At 38.3% G+C, this 19,656-nt stretch overlaps 1 protein-coding gene across 4 annotated transcripts in view; it reads left to right on the forward strand.

Moving 5' to 3' along the window:
* The window catches only part of PSMD1 (proteasome (prosome, macropain) 26S subunit, non-ATPase, 1), a 122,070-nt gene that overhangs the window by 99,819 nt on the left and 2,595 nt on the right, over nt 1-19,656 (forward strand). For 2 of the 4 annotated variants that reach the window (XM_011951986.1, XM_011951988.1), the window contains 6 exons: nt 1,654-1,756; nt 10,072-10,241; nt 12,076-12,168; nt 13,665-13,751; nt 14,339-14,485; nt 19,105-19,260. In XM_011951986.1, the coding sequence (XP_011807376.1) occupies nt 1,654-1,756; nt 10,072-10,241; nt 12,076-12,168; nt 13,665-13,751; nt 14,339-14,485; nt 19,105-19,251 (747 nt within the window). In that variant the 3' untranslated portion in view covers nt 19,252-19,260. Of the gene's footprint in view, nt 1-1,653; nt 1,757-10,071; nt 10,242-12,075; nt 12,169-13,664; nt 13,752-14,338; nt 14,486-19,104; nt 19,267-19,656 lie in introns of all 4 variants that reach the window. The other 2 variants (XM_011951985.1, XM_011951987.1) reach the window with 2 other exon arrangements.

Raw genomic sequence — 19,656 nt, forward strand, 5'->3', positions numbered from 1 at the left:
ATGCCATTCTCCTGCCTCAGCCTCCCGAGTAGCTGGGATTACAGGCACCCGCCACCATGCCCAGCTCATTTTTTGTATTTTTAGTAGAGACAGGGCTTTGCCATATTGGGCAGGCTGGTCTCAAACTCCTGACCTCAGGTGATTCACCTTGCTTGGCCTCCTACAAAGTGCTAGGATTACAGTTGTGACCCACTGCACCCGGCCACATGAGAATTTTTTAAAGCAGAGGGGAATTTAGTGATGATTTAATCATGCTTGGTTTTATAGTTAAAGAAATCCTAGAGAAGTAAGTGGCTTAAGTGGTTGTGTGCTGGGTAGTGGCAGAGTTAGTTCATTATTTCCCCACTATATTCTGTTGCTGCCTGTGAATAAAAAATGAGAACCATGTTCAAGGAATATTATTTCTTTGTAGCATTTAGATTTGCCGAGATAATAGGAGGGATTGGTAGGATTCTTCTCCTATATGGTGAAACAGTCATGCTTATTGAACTATGAGATGCCCTTTATACATTACACTACATATATGTTACCTCATATAATCCTATAATAGCCATGTAAGGTAGGTGCTAACATCCCTGTAGAGATGAAGATACTGAGGTTCATAAAAGGTAGTAACTTACCCAAACCACTTATAAGAACAGCTTATAAGCCAGGGTTGTGTGATTCTATTATTCTGCCACTATATCACATTGTGGCCTCCCAGACCAAGACAAATGAAAAGGGGGAAAAGATTCTGAAAGAATATGTAATGCAGATAAAGTCATTATATTAGGAAACTCAAATTTGATATTTTCTGCTTTTGGCAGATTTGGGGAGCTCCATGATTATGTGCTTCTTGAACAAGCCGACTTCTTCCTGGGTGCCTACCATTTGAAAAGCACTGTTGGGAAAACAGAGAAGTGTAAGACATAGAAGAAGCATAAAATAGTTTACTTATTGTCACCCAAACAGATTTAAAAGAATCGTTCTCTTTATTCATACTGAATATATTTTATAAATATATTTTCTAATCATAAAAATAATGCATATTAATTTTAGAAAATGCAGAAAGGATAAAGAATTACCAGTAATCCCACCCTAAGTGAGTCAGCACATTTTCCATTCTGATATGCTCCTTTTGGTACGAGTACAGATTCTGACATGTCCGCAGAAAATTAATGTGAGTAGATAATGGAAATCTTTATGTGAATATACTTAATCCAAAAGATACCTCACACAGCTTTGGTGAAGGGTAATTTACTTTAAGGTGGAACTGAAGGACTATGCATTTTAGGAAACCCGCAAGATTGGTGGTAAACAGAATAGCTATAATTCAAAATGCAATGAAAGCCTTAGTGTTTGCCTGGACTCTTTAGGCCTGTTGACTAACAGTGGTAATGTATGAAATCGCATTCAACATTCCTTTTACTTTGAAACATCCACTGTGGAATGAGGATTGAAGACAGAGCTGGTGCTCCCACACTGAAAGGTCATAACACTCGTGATTTCAACCACAGAACTGCTCTGTCTTCAAGTCTGGTCCATATCCCTCTCTTGAGTATTACAAAACTCAGAACTAAGTCTCATTATCATTGGAGCAATATTATTCCCTGTTCTAAAATGGTACCACAAGTGAATAGACTTAGACTGTAATTCTTTCTGTTACTCCTTCAGGTAAATCAGTTCAGACAGCTGTATTCCAAAGTCATCAATGATAAGCATGATGATGTCATGGCCAAGTTTGGTGCTATTCTGGCCCAGGGCATACTGGATGCAGGTAAATGTTTTTAAGTCTTCATGATTTATTTATTTAAACTAAATCTAATAAAATAACTGTCTGCTCTAACTATATGACATAGTGGAAATTGAGTCTGAGGCAAATTATTCCTGGAGAAAATTTGGAGCCTGCAGTTCGTAGAGATCATGTATATTTAAGAGTACAGGCCTGGCTGGGCGTGGTGGCTCACGCCTGTAATCCCAGCACTTTGGGAGGCCAAGGTGGGCAGATCACCTGAGGTCGGGAGTTCAAGACCAGCCTGACCGACATGGAGAAATCCTGTCTCTACTAAAAACACAAAAATTAGCTGGGCGTGGTGGCGCATGCCTGTAATCCCAGCTGCTCAGGAGGATGAGGCAGGAGAGTCGCTTGAACCCAAGAGGTGGAGGTTGCAGTGAGCTGAGATTGTGCCATTGCACTCCAGTCTAGGCAACGAGAGTGAAACTCCATCTCAAAAAAAAAAAAAAAAAAAAAAAGTACAGGCCGGGCGTGGTGGTTCACGCGTATAATCCCAGCACTTTGGGAGGCCGAGGTAGGTGGATCACCTGAATTTGGGAGTTTGAGACCAGCCTGACCAACATGGAGAAACCCTGTCTCTACTAAAAATACAAAATTAACCGGGTGTGGTGGCACATGCCTGTAATCCTAGCTACTTGGGAGGCTGAGGCAGGAGTATTGCTTGAACCCAGGAGATAGAGGTTGTGGTGAGTCAAGATCACATCATTGCACTCCAGCTGGGACAACAAGAGCAAAACTTGGTCTCAAAGAAAGAAAAAAAAAAAGAGTGCAGGCTGTTGGCCAGGAACGGTGGCTCACGTCTGTAATCCCAGCACTTTGGGAGCCCAAGGCAGGTGGATCACCTGAGGTCAAGAGTTCAAGACCAGCCTGGCCAACATGGTGAAACCCCGTCTACTAAAAATACAAAAAAAAAATTAGCCAGGGGCAGTGGCATAGGCCTGTAATCCCAGATACCCAGGAGACCGAGGCAGGAGAATCACTTGAACCCAAGAGGCAGAGGTTGCAGTGAACCGCTATTGCTCCACTGCACTCCAGCCTGGTGACAGTGACAGTGGTGACAGTGCCTATCACTTAGTAAAGTGACTGTTGGTTGGTTTTTTGTTTTTTTTTTCTTTTAAGACAGAGTCTCACTCTGTCACCCAAGCCGGAGTGCAGTGGCACGAGCATGGCTTGCTGCAGCCTTAACCTCCTGGGCTCAGGCAATACTTTTGCCTCATCCTCCCAAGTAGCTGAGACTACAAGCATATGTCACCACACCCAACTAATTGTTTAAACTTCTTATAGAGATAGGATCTCACTAAGGGTTTCACTATGTTTCTCAGGCTTGTCTTGAACTCCTGCACTCGAGCAGTGTTCCACCTTGACCTTCCAAAGTGCTGGGATTATAGATGTGAACCACTGTGCCCAGCCAATTTATTTTTCCTTTAATTTTCTTAGTATTATATGAATTTTAAACAAGTTGACATTGAATCATTTTTGAGGAAAACATATTTTAAATAAATTCTAGCAGCCAAATCACTTATAAAATAAATTGAATATTTACCTAATGAATGCATACAGAGCACACTGTGCCATCTGGCTGCAGAATTCCCACTGACCACTATAATACCATAGTCTGTTTCAAAAGATAGAGTGGTGTGCTTTAGTTCCTTAGACTTGGAGTTCATTTGACATATGCCTTAACGTTATTATTGGTGACCTTTCAATAGGATAAGAGGAGAAGAGCATATACATACTTCATTGTTCAAGTATGTGATTCTTTTTCTTGATGTACCCTATCCATCCCTTTTATTTTTGCTAATTTGAAAGGTGAGGAATAACATCGCAAGGTTTTTATAGTAGTTCTATATATATTAAGGGAGTTCTATATATATTAAGGGAGCATTTTTTCCACATTTATTAGCCATTGTCTTCTAAGAAAAACACTGTTAGCCTTATTTGTTGCAGTCATTCTTTCCTCAGTCAACTAGGAATGTGTGTATATTTGTAGTGAAGGAGATCAGGAAAAGAAGCTGCCGTTATTTGATGACTGTCATAAATTTTTGTTTTTAATGTTGTTGGGTTTTCTACTTGCTGAGAGTGTTTTAATCATACCACAGTTTTCAGAGTCCTTTTATAATTTTAGATAATCTCCCTCATATGGCCTCTTTCTTTAAAAAAAAACCACATCTCCTTTCTAATTTGATTAATCCTTTTTTCTTTATTAGGTTTGCCAGTAATTTCTCTATTTATGTACTTTGTTCTTTTTTTGTAAATTGTTTATTTTTGATCTTATCTTTATTATTTGCTGTTTTATAACTTTGGTGTTCTTTTCTAAATTTTTGAGGCAAATGTTCCTCTCTTTTAACCTATTTGTCTAATGGAGTTTTTTATTTGGTTGGTTTTTATTTTCCAAGAAGTTGAGAGTTTTCTGGTTAAAATTTTAATATTGAGGCATAGTTTACTTTTCTCTTTCTTTTTAATTTAAAAAATATTTCCTTGCAGCTGTTTATAGATAAAGAAAATATTCTATAAATATTTTAGGTAAAAACCATTTCAATTCTAGATGGTATTGATTCCCTCCCATTTACAAGCTACATATATGGATATCCATAGTTTCTCCCTTCTCATTCTTCACTACCTTCCAATATTTTTATATTATGTGTTTATGTTGTCAACAGTTTGTGATATTTACATTATCCTCAGAAATCATAATTCTTACAATTGTATGGTCTTAGTTTCATATTTAAATGGATTTAGTGCCCATTTCTTTTATTGCAGCTTTTTCATTCTTAGATTATCTATACTAAGTCTAGACACTTAATTGACTGGATTTTATCAGTAATTAAGTTTTTTTAATTGGGCTTTTAAAAATTTTTAGGAAAAATTGAGTAAGAAATGCAGAGTTTCCATATGTCCCCTTTGCCCCTCCAATTTCCCCTATTGTTGGCATCTTGTTTTAGTGTGGTATATTTGCTTACAATCAATGAACCAATATTAACACATTATTATTAACTAAAGTCCCTAGTTTACATTAGAGTTCACTCTTTATGTTGTACATTTTATGGGTTTTGATAGATCTTTAATGACATATATCTACCATAACAGTATCATATAAAATAGGTTCACTACCCTAAAAATTCTCTGTGCTTAACCTATTCATCCCTCCTTGCCCTCCCCATAAGCCCCTGACCTTTTTACTGTCTCCATGGTTTTATTTTATTTTGTTTTAGTAAATAAAGTTATGAATTTACTGAAAGTTTTTTGTGGCCGGGCGCGGTGGCTCAAGCCTGTAATCCCAGCACTTTGGGAGGCCGAGACGGGCGGATCACGAGGTCAGGAGATCGAGACCATCCTGGCTAACACGGTGAAACCCCGTCTCTACTAAAAATACAAAAACTAGCCGGGCGAGGTGGCAGGCGCCTGTAGTCCCAGCTACTCCGGAGGCTGAGGCAGGAGAATGGCGTAAACCCGGGAGGCGGAGCTTGCAGTGAGCTGAGATCTGGCCACTGCACTCCAGTCCGGGGGACAGAGCGAGACTCTGCCTCAAAAAAAAAAAAAAAAAGAAAGTTTTTTGTAATATCCTCTTACTTTTTCAATGTCTGTGGAATCTGTAGTGATGTCCCCTTTTTCATTCTTTTTCTTTTTAAAAAATTTATTTTTATTTATTTTATTAAGGTATGGTTGATAAATAGAAATTGTACATACTGTGTACATGATGTTTTAATATATATATAGTAAAATAGTTAAATCAAGCTAATTACCATATCTCTCTCCTTTCATACTTATCATTTTTTGTTATGAGAAAATTTAAGATCTCTTTAAGCAATTTTCAAATATACAGCACATTATTATTAGCTGTAGTCATCATGCTGTACTGTAGATCTCCTGAACTTACTACTCATCCTAATTGAACTGTCTCCACAGTTTTAGTTTTGCCTTTTCCAGATTTTCATAATTTGAAGAATACATTATGTAGCCTTTTCAGATTACTTCTTTTGGTGGTGAGTATTTAAAACAAGATTTAGGGATAACATTTTACTGCTCTGTAATCTTTTTTTTCTCTTTTAGCTGCCACTTTCTAAGTGTGTGATTTTAGACTGCACCCCTTCACTTGTTTGTTCACCACTACTGCAGTTTTTTGCTGGTTTTTACAATATTAGGGTTACTAGTTACGAATTGGAGGCGACTGCTCTGGGCACACTACCTGTAGGGTAGCCCTGCTCTGCAAGGAACAACACAAAAAAAGAAAAACAAATTTTTAATTAAAAATATAAAAATGAAATTACATAATAAGAAAAAATAATTGGGGAAGGATAATTCTGTGTTTCGCCTCTTCTCTGCCAGATTTACTACAAGTCATCTCACTGTGTTCTCCTTCCTTCCTCTTTCAGCCTCTGTTTATCTTTTCTTTTTCTTCTTTTTTTCTTTGTTTGGAGCTTTTTTGCTTTATCTGTTTGTCTTGTGGACCAATCAAGTTTTGGTGCTTCTATTTCTCTTTATGTATAACAATTTTTGCTTTAGACGTTTATTACATAAAAGTTTTTTGGTTTTTTTTGGCCCCACTCTGTCACCCAGCCTGGAGTGCAGTGACATGGTCTCGGCTCACTGCAGCCTCTACCTCCTGGGTTCAAGCAATTCTGCCTCAGCCTCTCCCGTAGCTGGGACTACAGGTGCACGCCGCCATGCCTGGTGAATGTTTTGTATTTTAGTGGAGACTGGATTTCACCGTGTTGCCCAGGTTGGTCATGAACTCCTGATCTCAGGCAGTCCACCCACCTTGGCCTCCCAAAGTGCTGGGATTACAGGTGTGAGCCACCATACCCAACCCTACATAAAAGTTCTATACTGTAGTGTTCACTGTTATGAGCGTAAAAATAATCTCATGTCCTTTTTTCACTTTTTAATAACCTATCCTTGTAGAATACCATGCTGTAACTGCATTAGAAGAATTTGCAGTCTTGATCTTCTCTCAGTAAAATTAATGGTAGTAGGCCAGGCTTGGTAGCTCACGCCTGTAATCCCAGCATTTTGGGAGGCTGAAGTGGGTGGATCATTTGAGGTCAGGAATTTGAGACCAGCCTGGCCAACATGGTGAGACGCTGTCTCTACTAAAAATACAAAAATTAGCTGGGCATGGTGGTGCATGCCTATATTCCCAGGTACTCAGGAGGCTGAGGCACGAGAATCGCTTGAGCCTGGGAGGTGAAGGTTGCAGTGAGCTGAGATTGTGCCACCGCACTGCAGCCTGGATGACAGAATGAGACTCCGTCTCAAAAAAAAAAAAAAAAAAAGTAAAAGAAAATTACTGGTAGTAGAGAAAAGTCTAGAGAGAGCAACTTCAAGGGATGGAATGAAGTTGAAGTTTATGAGAACTCAGTGATTCAGTCTCTTCAGGGAGAAAAGCTGAAGATAAAGAAGATGATTGAAGTTTGTTAAACTGCAAATTATCAATATGATAAACTCTACCTTGTTTATTAAATCTCAGAATGTTAGAACAAAGGACTAATTTAGCTTCTAAGTTCGAAGAAGATAGATTTCATCGAACTAAAAGGAAATTCAGCTTCAAAGTTAGATCAAATAGCACGTTAGCCAGGCATCCTTTTCCTCTCTTCTGCCCTCCCCAGCTTCCATCCCAGGTTAGTTACTATGTCTTAGTGAAATGCTCCCACTAGCACCCAGGTTTATAGCTATCATAATAGTTTCATGTCTTATTTTAATTACTGAATTATCTGTCTTCTTTGTGAGACTGGAGTTTCCTTAGGATCTTTTCCAGTATGTTGTTAACAATCCTCAATATATAGTAAGCATTCAGTGAATGGGGGTTAGCATAGGGAAGAGTACAAGTGGACAATAAATGTATATAATTCATTTCTGTTGGAAAAACAAAATGAAAGTATACCTGGCCTTTTTTTCAGATGAAAATTTTAAATATCTATAGTGGAGTATTAAGAAAATCTAGATTATTTGGTTGAACAGTAGAACCCTGATTCTTATAAAAATTAAAATGCTGTTTGGTTTAGTGAAGTCAAGTCAGTGTTTGGTTCTTGACTCCGAGCAAAATGTGAAGGTGCCTGTAAAACACTGAGATCAAGAGAAGAGAAATGTGAGCAACAGGAATCCACATTGGAATTCAAGTTAAGGCCCTGATTAGGCACAGACAAGCCCCATTTTTATAGGATATATTATTTAAAAGAAGATATTTGCATTTCAAAGTTCTGTGATCCAGCACTAACACTGTTACCATCTAGCGCATGGGCCAAATCTGACAATGGTGTATTTTGTTTTGCCTGCCTAACAAAATTTGCAGGATTTTGGTCAAAATCCAGAGTCTACTTTTAAAAACAAAATGACCTAGTGACCCTGGACCTACACTCTAGTAAGATGTTCCCTTTAAATAGAACATGTATTTTCCAGTTTGCTTCAGTTTTAAAAACAAAATGACCTAGTAACCCTGGACCTACACCCCTAGTAACAAGCTCCCTTTAAATAGGACGTGTACTTTCCAGTTTGCTTCAATCCCCACTGCTCCCAGCCCACTTACTCCTTCTTTGTTTACTTGACTCGTTCCTAAAGGCATTTGAGTTTGTAATCTGCCATAGCCTCCTAGAATCTCAGCCTTACAAGGACTCACCAGCTCTCCCCAACTGATGGCTTGGATCTTAGCTGTAGTTCACTGGCTTTCAAACTTTATCTGCACTCTGTAGAGTAATAGTCCAGGGCAGCAGTCCACAACCTTTTTGACACCAGGGACAGGTTTCGTGGAAGACAATTTTTTTTTCCACGAGAAGAGTGGGGTGGTTTCAGGATGAAACTTTTCCGCCTCAGATCAGCAGGCATTAGATTCTCATAAGGAACGTTCGGCCTAGATCCCTCCCATGCGCGGTTCACAATAAGGTTCACACTACTTTGAGAATCTAATGCCACTGCTGAGTTGACAGGAGACAGAGCTCAGGTGGTAATGCCCACATGCCCTCCACTCACCTCCTGCTGTGCGGCCTGGTTCCTAACAGGCCATGGACAGGTCTGCAGCCCCAGGATTTGGGGACCCCTGGTTCTAGGCCATATATTCTCCCAGCAGTCCAAACTTCTGATTAAACAGAAGCAGCTCTGATTTCATTCTTTTACATACTGTGTTTCCTTAGAAAAATTTCAGTTGAATCAAGGGTTAGAGGTTAAGTTTTCTTTTTCTAGTTCAAGTGTTCAAATTCAACCCCTCATTTTGCTAATGGGAGAAAAGGACTTAGAAATAAAGTGTTTTGTCCGTGATTACAGGGCTAGTTAATGTCAGAGCTCCTCCCACCAATTTAAGTGGTTTAATAATTCGCAGGGTAATGCTCAGTGCTTTCTTAGATTTTTATGTAGCTGCATATAAATCTTCATAATTTATAAGGGATATTTCTCAAAATTCTAATAATGTTTATGCTGCTTAGCACCTAAAAGACCAAGAGTCAGAACATATTCTTTACTGTTTTATATAAATTTTTATAAATGTGTAAGTATATTATAAACATGTATTTGCATATGATTGAAGCAGAAAGAGTAAAACTAAGCAAACAATATCTATGCTTGCCTCTGCTATTGTGTGCAAAAAGTATATACTAAAACTTTACTTTTTATTAGCACATGAAAAACCAATACATAATGCAGATTAATACTTAATTTAGCATCACAGTTTTGATACCCTTCAGGGCTAGTTTTTGAAAAACACCTGCCTATAGAGAAAGTAAGTCTAGATGTGTGCTGAATCCAGTTAAAAGTATACTTCCAATTTTGCAGAGTCTGGATAACTCACTAATTCCAAGAACTGCATATTAGACTGCACATATGAATTGTGCTTTTAAAATCATCACCAGATGTTTCCCTACTGTAGCACTTACAAATCTTTATTATTGCCTGGGCATGGTGGCTCACTGGCTTGTAATCCCAAGACTTTGGGAGGCTGAATCGGGAGGATCACATGAGGCTAGGAGTTTGAAACTAGCCTGGGCAACATAGTGAGACCTCCATCTCTACAAAAAATGTAAAAGTTAGCCAGGTGTGGTGGTGCGCACCTGCAGTCATAGCTACTCGGAAGGCTAAAGCAGGAGTATCCCCTGAGGCCAGGAGGTCGAGGCTTCTGTGAGCCATGATCGTGCGGCTGCACTTGGGTGCAGTGTTTCACTCTGTCACCCCGAGCTTGGGTAGCAGAATAAGACCCTGTCTCTCTAAATAAAAAAAAAAAAAAAAGCAGAAGAAAGAAAGATATCATTATTATTGTCCTGCTATAATAATAGGACAATATTATTATTGTTCATGGTTTCTCTCTTTTTCTACAGGTGGTCATAATGTCACAATCTCCTTACAGTCCAGAACTGGTCACACTCATATGCCTTCTGTGGTTGGCGTCCTTGTATTTACCCAGTTCTGGTTCTGGTTTCCTCTTTCACACTTCCTGTCATTGGCTTATACCCCTACCTGTGTCATTGGCCTTAACAAGGACTTAAAGGTATGTCTGTGAGACCTCAGCTTTGTAGTATTTCCAATTCACCGTATCTTATTCATATTTACCACCCACTTGCAAGGATTTCCATTAAATTTTAAAGATGAGTTAACATCTTATAATAACATTTTCCCTTCAAGTTGAATCATCAACTTTTCGAACGGAGTATGTCATTGAAAGTTTTGAAAATCGTATCTCCTTGCTAGCTGTGTAACCTCAGGTAATTAGTTGAGAAAGAATGGTGTGCAAGGGGGCTAAATATAAAGATATGAAGAGGCTTTATATACCACTCTGATGAATTTTGTTTAATACTAAAGGCTTGGAACTGTTGAAGGATTTCAGATGATAAATGGACATGAGATTTCCATTTAGAAAGATCTTTCTGGTATCAGTGGAAACTCATTACAGTGCTATTGTAGTAATCTGGGCAAGGAAGAATGCGAACCTAAACTAAATCTTTCAGATTTAGTTTTTCAGAGTTATCTGATGCTCGAGTGGTTGATGGAAGACAGAATTATTACTAAAGGGAAAAGGCAAAATAGGAGGATGACCCTTTGGTAGAAGCAGAAAACAAGACCAACAGTGAGGAGCTAGGGAATCTGTTGGAATGAAACTGCTCACTTAAGTCAGAAATTTAAGGCACTGCATGCCCTGACATCACATTTGTAATCATATTTTTTTAATGGAGTTTATGTTTAGGTCTTTCTTAGTCCTGTGACTTGATGATTCATCTTCTTGTTCTTTAAAAGTCAAAAGGCTTTTTGACCTCTAAATAACTCTTACATCTGGTCACCACTGTTGAAATGTTCTACTAAATTTTCAGAGTGGAAAAGTTTTAGGCTTAAAACTGACTGGTAAAAATAGAATATTTCTTTGTATTGATTTTTCAGTATAGCTCTACAGCCAGTTATCCTTGGTTAAGTGTTTTGGTATTAAAACTGCTCACATTTGTAAATACTGAGGAGCTTTATTGTCAGAACAAGAATCCCTTGGTTTCCCAATCCCTCATTATAATTAAACATCCTGTATAACCTATTTTATTCTCTGCCAAACAATTTTGTGATTGCTGTTTTTACTCTTTGTAATGAAAATGGGATGGAGAAGATAAGTTTCCTTGTCCTTATGGTGGTGTTTATTATCATCCTCCATCAATGCAGATTGGGTAAACAGAAAAAAATTCAGACCAGGTGTGGTTGTGCACATCTATAGTCCCAGCTACTTGGGAGGCTGAGGCAGGAGAATCGCTTGAACCCGGGAGTCAGAGGTTGCAGTGAGCTGAGATTGTACCACTGCATTCCAGTCTGGGCAACAGAGTGACTCGTCTCAAAAAAAAAAAGAAAGAAAGAAAGGAAAAATTCAGACCAAAAAACTTTAAAACTGGTCACTAGGTAATGTAAAGCTGACTTTCTATTAGGCTCATGTTAGACTCTTACAAGGCATGATTATACAGGCTAGTGTAAGTTATTAGTCTGGTACAAAGAAGGGAAATGGCAGTTTGTATGCGGGATAGACCACCAAATGCTTTACAAAGGAGAGAACAGTTGATCTGATGCTCACACCATGAATAGGACTTACCCATTGAAGCAGATTGGTTTGTTCATAAAGATAAAGGGATGCCCATTCAAAGGCACAGAGATTAAGAAAAGTATAGAGAACTTCAGGTAATTCTGTAAAGAACCTAAAAACTAAATCAGTAAAAGAAGACATGCCTTTCAAAGAGGAGTCATAACATAGTTGAACATACAGCCTGCATTAAAACTTTGGTCTCCTTTTGTATCTGTATGTTTGTGGAGAGCACAGAATACTTAAAGCCAATGTTATTTTAATGGAATTTCTTCAGATGCCGAAAGTTCAGTATAAATCGAACTGTAAACCATCCACATTTGCATATCCTGCCCCTCTGGAAGTACCAAAAGAAAAAGAAAAGGAAAAGGTAGGTTCTGTGTTCCTTTTAAGCAGCATTTGTACTTACATATAGGCCACTGAGTATTTTACTTTTTCTTTAAATATGTTTTATGTTTTAAGAGTAACTTCTTATGCTAACATTTGACATTACACAAGAATATGCAGTAAAAGTCCTTTTCGTCTCTTGGTCGTCCAAGTCTCATTGTCACAGGAGTCACAACTTCTGAATCCCTCTGAAGGTTTTCTCTGCACATGTCAGTACTTTTTATACCACAAATAGAATTATTCTCTACATGCTTTTCTGCATCTTGTTGTTTTCACATTAACCATTTTTTTTTTTATTTTTAAAACTTTCAATGTATACAGATCCCATTTTTTCCCAGAGCTGCAAAACAATGCCTTTACTGTGTGTAGTACTGTTTGTTTTACCAGTTTTTTCTTTGATATTCATTTGAGGTTATTTCTCATTTGTTACCCCTACACAAGTGAGCCTGAAATTGAAAGTCTTTATACACATGTATCTGTGCACTGTGTGAGTATATCTGTAGGTGAGAATCCTGGATGTGAGGTTACTTGATCAAAAGTAATGCACATTATGTTCATAATTATTAACTAATTTGCCTTTCAAAGTGGACATAATCACTTTATACTCCTACCAACCGTGTATGAGGACACTCCTGTATTAAATCAAAGAATAATACATTAAAGAGTTCTACTTGCCCATAAAGTTTTACTCAGTAAAATTATACTTTTTTGATACCTTATATATAGGAAAATGGCTCTTTCTCTCATGATAATTTTCATATTGGCCAGTTGTTGATTATTTGCTGTAAATTTTGTGTATAAGTAAGGATAATTAACCAAATTTGAGGGTGGCAGTTAAGGAATATCCTTGACAGCATCTTGTTTCATCCACTATGTTTCAGACCCTCCTTTGGGCCTGAAACAGTCAGCTTTTACACTAGTATTGCGCAGCTTTTCACCTTTGTTTTCAGTGAGACCCGTGAAGGAGAATAATACAGACTAACCACTCACACACTGTGTATTGGCATTGTAAGACATGTAGTCCAGAGAGAATATCTCTACAACCAGCACTGAAGGAAATTGTTCTATTTCCCATTGCTTTCCCATAAAGCAAAAAGGCGATAGCACCCTCAAATCTCAATTTTGGAAGTACATGATAGTAAATTCATATCCAAGGTAGGCTACAGATCAAAAAAGGGAAGAGTTATATTGGACACAAGCCCCCAAGAACTAAAGATTCACTTGATGACAAGAGTAATAAATTATTTCAATAAATGTCCTGTTTAGTTTTCCCATTTATTCTTTGATTTTATGTATATATATAGTCATATATATATAATTTGATTTCATATTTATATATATTTATTTATATTTTTATATATATATATAAAATACTTACCCTAGGAAGTAGAATAGTGTTGTAGGACTGAGTTCTCTAGGGCTTGCATGTTTGTATGTCCATAAGGGATTACAACAATTTACCCTGTTCGTTTCCCCTAGGTTTCTACTGCTGTGTTATCTATAACTGCCAAGGCTAAAAAGAAGGAAAAAGAAAAGGAAAAAAAGGAGGAGGAGAAAATGGAAGTGGTAGGTATAACTTGGTGGTCATATGGATTGAAGTATCTCTGTCTCTGTCATGGTCGAGATTCTTCCTTAGTTGAATATTATTCTACCTTGCTCTTAGCTTCCTTCAAATAATTATCCTGTTCCCAGCATGTAGAATCATCAAATTGTACTTGAAAGAAACTCTAGAAAATATATCCATTTGTGGGAAGAATAGAAGGGTACAAATCAGTAAAAAGTTCCTGGAGGAAATGACAATTAAAATACAGGTTTTGAAGGGCAAAGTAGGTTTTTCACAGACAAGATGATGAGGGTAGGAGAAAGAAAGACCCTTTCAAGCAAAGGGATTATCATTTGTTTAGGTAGACCTTTTGCTGATCTCTGCTGGTAGAAAAACCTGTTTATCCTTTAAAACTAAGTCAAATACCATTCTCATTTCTAAGCAGAGTTACTTTTCCCTCCTGTGAGTCTGATAGCACTTTACTTGTACTTCATTACTACCTAACACTACCTCTTGTGCCTTATAGCTGCTCAGTAAACTTCAGATGTTACTCAGTTCTGTGGAACAGAAATGAACTTCTATAGAGCTTTTTTTAAATTTTATTTTCTAGGATGAGGCAGAGAAAAAGGAAGAAAAAGAGAAGAAAAAAGAACCTGAGCCAAACTTCCAGTTATTGGATAACCCAGCCCGAGTTATGCCTGCCCAGCTTAAGGTCCTAACCATGCCAGAGACCTGTAGATACCAGCCTTTCAAACCAGTAAGTTACCAGTGGCTCTTAGCTGTATATACCAGTGGGATATTAATCCACAGGACAATAGAATATCGGTAGAGAATGGTAAATCTCCAAAGCATTGGAGCAAGCTCACTAGTTCTAAGAAATTATTTAACAATAGAGAGCATGTCATTTTCCATTTCATATAGATTTGGGAGAATTTTTCTTTTCCCTGTGTAACCCTACAAACTCCCGTCTTCTACCACAGACATACGACATAGGAGTTCCTAATACAACATTGTGATTAGGAACATAGACTCTACAGCCAAGCATATAGGATTTGAATCTTGAGTATACTCTTCAGGCTAAGTGGCCTTAGGCCAGGTACTAAATCTCTCTCTGCCTCAATTTTCTTTAGTATAAAATAGGGATTACCATCCCTGACTTAGAAATGAGGCACAGATTGAACAAGCACTGAGAACAAGACTTGGGACTGCTCAATAAGTGTTGATTATTATGGTAATTACACCATTGTCTTTTTTTTTTTTTCTGTTTTATTACACCATTGTCATAATGCATTGCATTTTAGTTAGAAAAGGATCTTTATGGAATCTAATTTATTCCAAGACAGAGTGTTTCATGTTAGAAACAAATGCTTATCAGAAATATGAGCGTGATACTGCCTTTATCTTCCAAGTTCTTGTAGAAAACCAGGGGGTCATCAGTAGACCCATCCAAGACATCCTGATGCTAGATCTGTCTAAAATGTCAGAGATTCGGTTTCTAGATCCTTATCCTTATACAAGAGTAAACTTATTTTTATCAACCTGATGGTGGGTCAAAGACAACTCCTACCTGTAATTGTGAGCCGGGGTCTTAACCTGACTGATTTATCAGCTAGAAGAGATAAAGCCAAAGGATGCCAGATAGTGTGTGTAGTGGCTTAGAGCTGGAATTTGGCGTAAGTGGGTTTTTATTTCTGCTATTAGCTGTGTGACTAGGACAAGTCATTTAATCTTTCTATTTCAGTTTCCTCATCTGTAAAATTGATATGGTAATGCTACCTACCTCCTGTTGATGTTGTGGAGATTAAATAGGTTGTTACATGTAAAGCACCTAAAACAATGGTAAATGCTAATCTGTAGCACTGCCTGATCTATAGTAGTTGCTGTGTAGTGTTAAATGAATGGACAGAATCATCAATGGATACCTTTAATGCAGTCACTGTCTCATCTGCAACCTGGTTCATCTCAGTGGCAGTTTTACAGAGAACATATTCTAACTGTGTCTATAAACTTATCTTGCCAGTAGCATGGGGATCCAGTACAGATGTATTAGGACACAACTAGTGCATACTCTAAGCACATGAAATAACTAGTGTTTTTGATCATTATGAAGTAAGACAGTGAGGCACATGCTCAATGCCATGAGGCCATATGAGCACACTGGTACACTACAGTAGGAAACTAAATGATTGCTAAGCCTTTGCTCAAATTAAGTCAGAGATAGCTATGGCAGTTGGTCCACCTATGAATTAAAAGACTGCCTACGTCTGTGCAAGGAAGAAGTGAGGAGTCCTGTTGAAGGTATAGCCCTACACACACACACACACACACACACACACACACACACACTCCTTCAAAGAGTGGGAGACTTTGTGTTCCAAAGTGTTTAAGGAAATTCCTGTCCAGTTGTTAGCTGACTACTAAGTTAATTGAGCATTGACTTTAGTGGACACACAAATCAGGGAATACAAACTTTATAGAATAGGAGAAAATATTTTCAAATCATTTGTCTGATAAGACAGTTATATCTAGAACATATAAAGAGCTCCTCCAACTCAACAATAAAAAGACAACCTAATTTTAAAACAGGTAAATGATTTGAATAGACATTTCTCCAAAGAAGATGTACAGATGGGCAAATAAGCACATGAAAAGATGCTCAACATCATTACTCATTAGGGAAATGCAAATCAAAACCGTAACAGGTGCAGTGATCCCCATTTATAGTCCCAGCTACATGGGAGGCCGAGGCAGGAGGATTGCTTGAGCCCAGTAGCTCGAGGCTGTGGTGCAATATAATTGTGCCTATGAACAGCCACCGGACACCAGCTTGGGCAACATAGCAAGACCCTATCTCTTAATTTAAAAAGAAACACAAAACCATAAGAAGATACCACGTTCTACCCACCAGGATGGCTATAATAAAAAAGACACACAATAATAATCATTGACAAGAATATGCAGAAATTGGAACCCTCATAGAGTAATAGTGGGAAAGTAAAGTTACAGCCACAGTGGAAAAAGAGTTTGGCAGTTCCTCAAAAAGTTAAATGTAGTCTTATCATGTGACCCAACAATTCCATTCCACACCTAAGAGAAGGGAAAACTGTGCCCACACAAAAACTTACACACTAATGCTCATATCAGCATGATTCATAATAGCCATAAAATGGAAACAACTTAAATGTCTTATCAACTGATGAATGAATAATGTGAGATAATAATGGAATATTATTTGGCCATAAAAAGGAAAGACTTACTGGTATATGCTACAGTGTGTGTGAACCTTGAAAACGTTATTTTAAGTAAAAGAAGCCAGACATAAAAGACTGCATATGGTATGGTTCCCTTTATGTGAAACGTTCAGAAAAGGCAAATCTATAGAGACGAGTTAGATTGGTGGTTACTAAGGACAGGGGAAGGGGAGAATGAAGAGTGGCTGCTAATGGGTGCACAGTTTCTTCAGGCTGTTGGCAGATATTTTTGAATTAGATAGCAGAAGTATTAATAGCTGCACAAGTTTGTGAATGTACTAAATTGTACACTTTGAGAGAATGAATTTTATGTTAATATATCTCATTTTAAAAAAGAAAACACTGCCTCTGTGTATGCGCAGTGAAGAAAGGGGTGTCCAGTGGCTCACTCCCCTACCTCAGTGGCAAGGTCATGGGACCCTTCCTCAGACACTGCATTTGAAAGAGACAGCTGTAGTTTTGGAAATATGTAACATTCCTACCCTGCTTCCTGTCCACCATGAGGCAAGAGGAAATGTTTTGTTGCCTATATCTACAATTGTAATTAGCCTCCCCAGAGAACAGAAAATCATGTATCTTATGCATAGAGGATGTGAACATAAAAGCAACATATAAAGCATTAACAAACCTAGACCATGTATAACTATAAATAGCCCTTTCCATGTGTTGATTGGGATTATTAGTTTGGGGATTTTGTTGTTGTTGTTGTTATTGTTGTTTTTGTATGATGAGGCCCTCCTTTGATTAAGTTGGATTATTTCATTCCAGTTAAGCATGAAATAGTATAACCTGGATCCACATTTTCCAAAAAATAGAAAGTCCTCGTGTGAACATGGGTATTTTCTTCTGTTTGGTAGGAGATTCATCTCCATTTGGTCCATTAGGTTCAAGTAAACTTTTAGGCTATGGAGGATTAGGACAGTGGCCCTATACTCCACTCTTGGAGTACCGGCAGTAAAGGCAGGGTCCATTCATAAAATGGATCCTCTTCAAGGAAAGCAAACTTTTAAGGGAAGGGGTTGTAGAAAAATATATAGATATGTGTGTGTTGGGAGAAGGGAAATAGTTTGGAGTTCACGAAGCACACCAGTTTTATAGCATCGCAGGGCAGAGTTCTGATGAGTAAAAATCGGATTAGATTGAACTGCAGAGATGCTTATACATATGTGAATCATTTAACTAATGTACTTGTGCTTCTTTTCCTTCCCAGTAATGTGCTTTGGTAGAAATATGCTTTTTTCCAGATGTGCCCTGCCACTGTTGACTGATTTAATTACATAGAGCAGCTTTCCATTTCCTTTGACACAGGCAAGCAAATAGAATAAGATTAGCACACCAGAGAGGGGTGAATAGTTTAGTGTTTGAATTTACCTTCTGTAATATGTTTGGGAGAGGGCTTAATAGAATTGCTGCTACAGTCTACTTCCCTTTTGTTTCCCGTGTATTTTTTCATCAGCTTGCATCACGTGGATTTATAGATTAAAGTGAAAAACCCTCAGGTATCTGGGATATCTGTGTTATTCTCTCCACCATTCTGAAATTGCTGGAGAAAAATTTGGCTTTTAATTTATATACTCCTCTTGTGTTCAAAATGATTACCACCTCACAAATACTACAGTACGCATTAGACTGGTGCGCTTCTCAAACTTTACTGTGCATCACATTGACTGGAATCTTGTTAGAATGCAGATTCTGTAGATCTAGGGTGGGGCCAGCTTTTCTGCGTTTTTAACAAGCTCCAGGTGATAATGATGTTTCTGGCCCAGGACCACATCTTGAGTAGGAAGGAATTGGGATACAGTATTTGGACGGTAAGTATTCTCCCTGCAGTGAGACTAAGGCTGGTAGTCAAGGCCATGGCTGGGAAATAACTATCCTTAAATTGGGATGCATCATCCAAGTAGAACAGCATCACATGTTATACTATCTAGAGCTACTACTGGGTTCAGTTTGCAAATACCTCATATAGATCACAGTTATCTTTATCCCAGTAAAGTTCTACTCCAGTTTTTCACTTCCAAATCATTTAAGTAGTTTTAAAGTACCATTTAACAAGTATTTAGATTGTGGAGCACACTTGAAATATGAGTGGAGCTTATGCTTCTGCATGCCCCTGTGTTTTCAGCTCTCTATTGGAGGCATCATCATTCTGAAGGATACCAGTGAAGACATTGAGGAGCTGGTGGAACCTGTGGCAGCACATGGCCCAAAAATCGAGGAGGAGGAACAAGAGCCAGAACCCCCAGAACCATTTGAGTATATTGATGATTAAGGACCAGAGGTGCGTGTGCAACAGAATTAAGAAGGGAAACTTCTTTGTCAATACTTCACAAATGTTTTTTGCAGGACATCATCTCACTTTTTTCCTTCCTTTTGTGTTTAATCTTCATTTACCTAAACAGTATTAAAACTTCCCCCTCGGCCGGGCGCAGTGGCTCAAGCCTGCAGTCCCAGCACTTTGGGATGCCGAAGACGGGCGGATCACGAGGTCAGGAGATCGAGACCATCCTGCTAACACGGTGAAACCTCGTCTCTACTAAAAAAAAAATACAAAAACTAGCTGGGCGAGGTGGCAGCACCTGTAATCCTAGCTATTCGGGAGGCTGAGGCAGGAGAATGGCGTAAACCCGGGAGGCAGAGCTTGCCGTGAGCTGAGATCCGGCCACTGCACTCCAGC

Source organism: Colobus angolensis, unplaced genomic scaffold, assembly GCF_000951035.1.
Source record: "Colobus angolensis palliatus isolate OR3802 unplaced genomic scaffold, Cang.pa_1.0 Scaffold33, whole genome shotgun sequence".
In the NCBI taxonomy this organism is placed as follows: domain Eukaryota; kingdom Metazoa; phylum Chordata; class Mammalia; order Primates; family Cercopithecidae; genus Colobus; species Colobus angolensis.